General features: G+C 39.2%; 1 protein-coding gene across 6 annotated transcripts; it reads left to right on the top strand.

Moving 5' to 3' along the window:
- The first annotated feature begins 617 nt into the window (after window positions 1-617).
- Window positions 618-5,875, top strand: sgca (sarcoglycan, alpha). 6 transcript variants are annotated; one of them, XM_015011131.2, is made up of 11 exons: window positions 620-1,505; window positions 1,751-1,882; window positions 1,975-2,126; window positions 2,949-3,015; window positions 3,136-3,334; window positions 3,416-3,584; window positions 3,932-4,140; window positions 4,553-4,579; window positions 4,676-4,849; window positions 4,983-5,009; window positions 5,088-5,875. In XM_015011131.2, exons 1-11 carry the CDS (start codon window positions 1,469-1,471, stop codon window positions 5,092-5,094), a joined length of 1,200 nt encoding a protein of 399 aa, XP_014866617.2. In that variant the 5' UTR covers window positions 620-1,468; the 3' UTR covers window positions 5,095-5,875. The 6 variants fall into 6 exon arrangements, with proteins under 6 accessions (XP_087857246.1, XP_014866617.2, XP_014866616.2 ...); XM_015011130.2 differs by having other exon boundaries at window positions 1,972-2,126; XM_088001120.1 differs by lacking the exon at window positions 5,088-5,875 and having other exon boundaries at window positions 618-1,505; window positions 4,983-5,013.
- The last annotated feature ends 370 nt before the right edge of the window (window positions 5,876-6,245 follow it).

The following is a 6,245-nucleotide window of genomic DNA, read 5'->3' as shown; positions in this document are numbered from 1 at the left end:
CGTGGAAGGCCAAAAGTGACACAATATATATATAAATACAAATCATTGTAAATATTCATTATGAAAGCCAACAGTTAAATACTTTTCTATGTTAACTGCAAAACAACAAGAACATGTTAATGCTGTTTAAATAAGTTCCCCCTCAATGTCAACGTTGAGGCTGGGCACAGAGACCTCATATGGACGAACCCAGTGTTGAGTCTACTTGCCACAGCCTAAATGGAGTCTATTAGACATTCCTCAAAACATATTGTAATTTTGTTTAATAATTAATGCATTTAAATATTTCTTTGTGTGTTTATTTTATTTTTTTATGAATTTGAACTTGCTTATTTGTTACATTGTGGTACTTTTGGTTTTCCTGTGAGAGAAAATGTCTCATTTATAGGTCTCTCGTAAATGAGACAACGAGAATATTCCTGCATAAATAAAAGATTAAAAATAATCAAGCACTTAGAAATAGCAACAAGGGGGACAGGTAGGGGGGCGGAGGGGACGTCGTAGTAGCTAATGGCCTCCACTTACAAAACAGAAAAAAATCTAAAACATTTTTAGTGAATGCTATTCCTAGATGCTCCGAAGTACAATCTGTGGACTAAACCGACGGCGTTAGGACCCAATGAAATCTCGCTCACGTCAAACCCTGTCGGCCAATAGCGCTCCCGTTATTTGCAGCTCAGATTGTTGCTTCCTGCATTGTGCATCTTCGCTGACAGACATGTTCTGTGCTGCGGGCCGTCACTAGAAAGTATTCTCTTTACGTCCAGCTTTAAAACAGGACTTGCCAGACTGGGTGTTAAAAAGTTGCCCAAAGGGTTATTTTCATTTCAAAAGCCTCGAAGCTGCGCCATATTCAAGATGCATCATATATTGGTTTATATGAGGAGTATATGTTCTTTCTATTCTAAAGTTGTATTTCAAAGCATCAGGTGACGATCAATAAGCAATCAAAACGTCAAGGACTGAAAAGCGACTTTATATTCATCCCCCCTGGTCTCAGTATTTTTGTAGGATCATCTTTTAGCTTCAGGTCTTTTGGATACATCTCTCAGCTTTGTAGTTCTAGAAAATGAAATCTTTACTCATTCTTTTTTTTTTTTTTTTTTTTTTTTTACTAAATAGTTCAAGACAAGCTCTGTTAACTTTGGTTCAGATTTAAAGTCTATAGCAGGCTTTGATCTGAACCATTGCATTAGTTCTCACTGTTCAGGGTCATTGATCTGCTGGAAGGTGAACCTCCACCTCAGTCTAAAATCTTTTGCCGCCTCTTAACAGTTTTTCTTCCACATATAAAACAAGTTAAAAAAAAAAAAAAAAGTGTGACAATTTACAGACAGACACCAGTCCGGATGTTGTTAGGTGAGTGAGGCAAAAATAACTTTGGCATGAGTTTTAACTGTGGAGACCACCCTCCACCCACCCTTCCCGCCTCTACATTTGGCTCCGTCAGTCAAAGGCCAAAAACAAGATGGCGGGATTCAGGAGCTGGCTTTTCATTTCAGCAGGCAAGTTTAACTCTGAAACTTTAAGTTTCATGAGGTTAAAGAAACCAAAAATAAGCTTCATGTCTTACATTTAAGTCTGTGTTATTGAATGGAAATATTACCTGTGATTTCAGCCATGCAGTGATGTGACTAAACAACTGACCTGCTTTAGTCATTTTTTATGATTTTGGCTATTTTTTTTTTCTTTTTACATTATACTCAATGTCGTTTTGTTTTTTTTGTTTTTTTGTTTTACTTCCACTCAGTCTTCGCTGCCACCTTGTGTGGGATCAGTGCCGAAATCAAATTTACCATTGCTGTGGGGAGGTTGTTTACATATGAAGTGATGAGAGAAAATTTCCAGAGTGACTTCGATTCCTACTCGCAAAAACTCTACAGTAAGTCTGATGAACTCATTTTCTTAACAATTGACAGACAGCGAAAAAATACACTTTTATCACACTGCTGTATCTATTTTTACATGGAGAAGCCGGGGTCCTCCATAATGACCCCATGATCTTTAAGTGCAACCAGCAGGGGTATCCTGACCTCCCAGAGTGGCTCCGCTTCATCCAAAGGCGTCCCAGTGAGAATGGCTTCTTGTACGGCACACCAACGACTCCGGGAAAAACCTTCATTGAGGTCTGGAGTTTTTCTGTACCAACATCAAAAACAGCTAGAGACAATTAGAATGGCAGTAAGCGTCAAGCTGTCAAATCTGTAGAGATAAAAGGTTTGGGCTGATTCTCCGGCAGCTATTTTAAGCCTGGATTTTAAAAAAAACAAAAAAACAACTTGTAAAACCTCTTTGAAGAAAAAAATATAAAAGTATCTCAAAGTATATGTAGTTTTAATTAAATAGAATACATTAATACATAAAAATATGTTTTTTTTGGTTAAATAAAGATGAAAGCCACATAGCTAGTTCAAACAGATAAACTCAAAATGTGAGTGAAACCCATATTATTCATGGGCTTTTCAATGCTGTTTTTTTTTTTTTTTTTATCTGGGTACCACTTCAATTAATGTTAAAACTCAAAAATGTAACTCACAAGTTTGAATTTATTGTGTTTGTGTCAAAACTATATGCATACGCATTATAATAATTGGGTAAATGTTCTATAGCAGGTTGCAGAGAACCCACACAGATCTTGTGGTCATCAAAAAGCTTCTGGCTTAATTCTGTCTGGATTTTTGATGACATTTCTTGCCCGAACTGGTGGAGTTCCTCATGGTTGTAGTTAAAGTGTGTGACAAACGGTCCCAAAATGAAAGTAAATTAGTTTGGATGGTCAGGATGAACTTTAAATTCAAATCTGTCATAATCTATAAAATGTTGGTGAAACCAGAGTGAAACCAGCTTTAGATAAACATCGACTGAGAAGGTACCAACTAAGGAACCACTGAACTTCTACATTAAAAAAAATAGCTAAGGTTAACAGATTTGTCGTTATTTTGCCCCAGATTTATGCAGTCAACAAAAACAGCTATGACACAGCAAGAGACCTTCTCGTCATCAAGGCTGTTCCAGGTACGTATGTTTTTTTGTTTGTTTTTTGTTTTTATTTATAGAAGTCTACAGACAACAATGTGCGAGGCAGGAGGATATGAGGAAATGTGGAAAAAATAAAATCCAAGATTTCCCTAACAGAGAAGATGCTGCCCTACCAAGCGGAGTTCTTCATCGAGCTGAGGGAGGTTGAGAAGGTGCTGCCCTCTTCTGTTCAAAGTGAGATAAAGCAGGATCTGCAGAAGCTGTGGGACAATGAGGCGCTGGAAATTGTCAACATTACCAACGCCCTAGACCGCGGAGGCAGAGTTCCCCTCCCTCTTGCAGGACACTATGAGGGGTAAACAGAGTCGCCTGCACAAAAGCCAGCAAAAGCGCTGAAATCTGTGTTTCTGTTTATTCATAACCTGTCTTGTCTTAGTGTGTACGTGAAGGTGGGGTCAAAGAAGTACTTCTCCAGGTGTCTGCAGAGAGTGATGACGCCACAATACCAAAGGCAGTGCGCAGCAGGGGACAAAGTGAAGGTACCTGGAGAATGCCACTTCTGCAAAATCCCCAGCAACTGCATCACCTGGTGCAAGACGAAGCTGGTAAGAGGAAAAACTCCCTTCACGAAGATCATCCCTTTAGTGTAGGCTTGTTGTTTTGAAGCATAATGTTTAAACTGTATATAAATAAGTAAATAACTAAATACTCATAAGATAAGAGATAGGAATGTATAATGTTCAGCTTGGCCTTTTTTTTGTTAAAGTTTTAAGACAAATGCTTAAGTCTAAACAACCTTCCAAATCAACTAAAGAATGACTTCCTCATAAAAAAATGCACATTTTGGAATCACCTACCCAGAGATTTGAGACCTAAATCCAACAGAATTTAGTATGACATCTAGTCACAGTTACTATGACTAGATGTCATACTTGGTTGTCTCTCTCTGCAGTTTGACCGAACAAAGATGGAGCCTGCACCGCCTGCTCCAACAATGGGCTCCGGGATATTGGAGGACGAGGGTTACTTCGACCCTCCGGAGTCTCCCCCGAGCAGAGACTACTTCCCAGATTACATTGTGACTGTGATCGTGCCCCTGATCATTGCAGTCCTCCTGTGTTTGCTGCTGGCCTACATCATGTATGGCAGGCGTGAGGGGGTGTAAGTATCCGTTTTGAATGCCCAAAATAAAATGAGATACCATGGCTTTGTCTTGGTTGGGGTTTTGGTGAGGTGAGGGAAGACGCAGGCAGGCCAGGATGAAGATGATGATTTAATGATAAATATCCACGGAACAGAACAACAGGGAGCACAACGATCACAAGACGGCACAGGGAAACTGGCTGGTACACACAACGAGGATCTGACAAGAGACAAATACAACAAGTGGGACTAAATACACTGGGAGGGTAATCAAAGAAACGAGACACAGCTGGGAACAATCAACAGGGAAGACAGAGACTCAGGGGAACAGGCTAATAAACACAGAAAAACCTCAAAATAAATACACAGAAAACACAGATCACAACAGTTTTACGTTCATGTAATGTTTTTTTTTTCATTTTGTTTCTAGTGCAAAAAGGGATGCAAAAACAGACAAGTAAGTAAACTTACTTTGCAAAATCTAAAAAAGGAGGACGTGAACGCTTTTGCGAGACACTGCACGAACCTGAATGTGACGCTCTGCTTTCTGCAGCATCCAGCTGTACCATCAACAAACCATCCACGGGAACACTGAGGAGCTGAGAAGCATGGCCTCCCAACGAGCGGTCCCTCCTCCTCTCTCTACGCTGCCCATGTTTAACAGCCGCACAGGAGAGAGGGCGTCACCGCTGCAGTCGGACAGCATCCCTCTCATCATGGCCCAACAGTGAGAAACTCTCCTGCTAACTGCTATTGTTTCTGAGCTGCAAGGGCCTTCTTAATTTCCTCCATTTGATAAAGTTGGTGCTAAGTTTATGTGTCTTTTGTTGTGACGTGTCACTTTTCTGCTCTTCTCACAGGGATCCCTACAGTGACACACTGCCCAGGTAAAACCAAATCACTACATCCACTCCTTTCGCCAACACCGATAACTCCATTCCTTCTCATGTTGTCCTTGTTTGCAGGAAGTGATGTCGGTCACAGATAAAGCATCTTTGAAGCTCCACAAAGTAATTAACTTTGCTTCATATACACAAGTTTTTGGAATGACCTATTTGCAGCACAATTAACCAAACAACCAGTTTATCATATTGTTATTTGCTGTTCATGATTTGTGCTTGTTTTTTTTTTTTAGCATATTCTATATTGTTTTGTCCATTTCAAGACTTATTTCCTGACCTTTGAACTTGTTCCTTTTAGTAATCAAATTATTATGTTCACTATTATTGTCAAACGATCCCATCCTCTTGAGCGCATCAAGAATACCTTTTCAAATTAGGTGAATAAATGATTAGTGCAGGCAAAATTATTGCTTTGACATTACATTGTCAGCTGCATCTAAGCATTTGTATTCAGTCCCCAACAGAAACCTCTAAATAAAATCCAGTGCAACAATAAAGCCACTTTCGAAAGAAAGCTTCATGAAGTCGTATTGTGCAGGATGTCACAAGCCAACTTCAGTACGTAGCAAACAAGTGAAAATAGCTTATCTGGACAGATGTGACCAAAACTGAACATTTTGGTCTAGAAGTTAACAAAACCCTTCCACATCACCCTGTACAAGTCATTTCCTTGTTTTTTTTTACTTTGTGGTTTTCTGTTCAATGTAGAAATGTAGAAAGTTTGAAGGGATTGACTAGAAGGCAATTCATTCTTTAAAGATTTCATAAAGCACGAAATGTATACACTCAAACTGCAAGCTGTTCTTTTTCATTACTCCATATAGCCTAATAAAGAAAACATTGTGTTTGTATATTTGTGGCGCCGTAGTTGTTATAGCACACAATATCCACCAGGTGTCAGTCTTTTCCCTTCGGTAAAAACTAAAGCTTTATCTTCTTTAGACATCTTTGGTCTTCTGATAATGAAAGACATTCTTCTGCAGGAGGATGCAGATGCAGCTACGCCACTCGCAAAGCTACTTATTGGAGAATTGAAACTAAAAATCTTTTTTTCAATCAGATGTTGGCCTTGTTTTCACTGCTGCTTGTCAGAAACAGAAACTGCTTCATTGCAACACAAAATGTTTATGTAGCTTTTTGTCAAAGGCCTTGCTCTCTGAGCGTATAAAACACAGTCTTAAATGCAAGACATATTTTCTGAATGCGTGACTCTAAGTTTTA

The sequence above is a fragment of the Poecilia mexicana genome, unplaced genomic scaffold, assembly GCF_051168715.1.
Source record: "Poecilia mexicana isolate PSO_F unplaced genomic scaffold, ASM5116871v1 scaffold_19, whole genome shotgun sequence".
Taxonomy (NCBI): domain Eukaryota; kingdom Metazoa; phylum Chordata; class Actinopteri; order Cyprinodontiformes; family Poeciliidae; genus Poecilia; species Poecilia mexicana.
The sequence above is the reverse complement of the archived record's forward strand: the minus strand, read 5'-3'. Positions and strand labels throughout refer to the sequence as shown.

Excerpts from the sequence above, each read along its gene's own strand:
- sgca (XM_088001118.1), top strand. The coding sequence starts at position 1,666 with ATGATTTTGGCTATTTTTTTTTTCTTTTTACATTATACTCAATGTCGT. Across the intron at positions 1,883-1,971 it reads CTACTCGCAAAAACTCTACA|AAGCCGGGGTCCTCCATAAT; the intron begins GTAAGTCTGATG and ends TTTTACATGGAG. Across the intron at positions 2,127-2,948 it reads CGGGAAAAACCTTCATTGAG|ATTTATGCAGTCAACAAAAA; the intron begins GTCTGGAGTTTT and ends ATTTTGCCCCAG.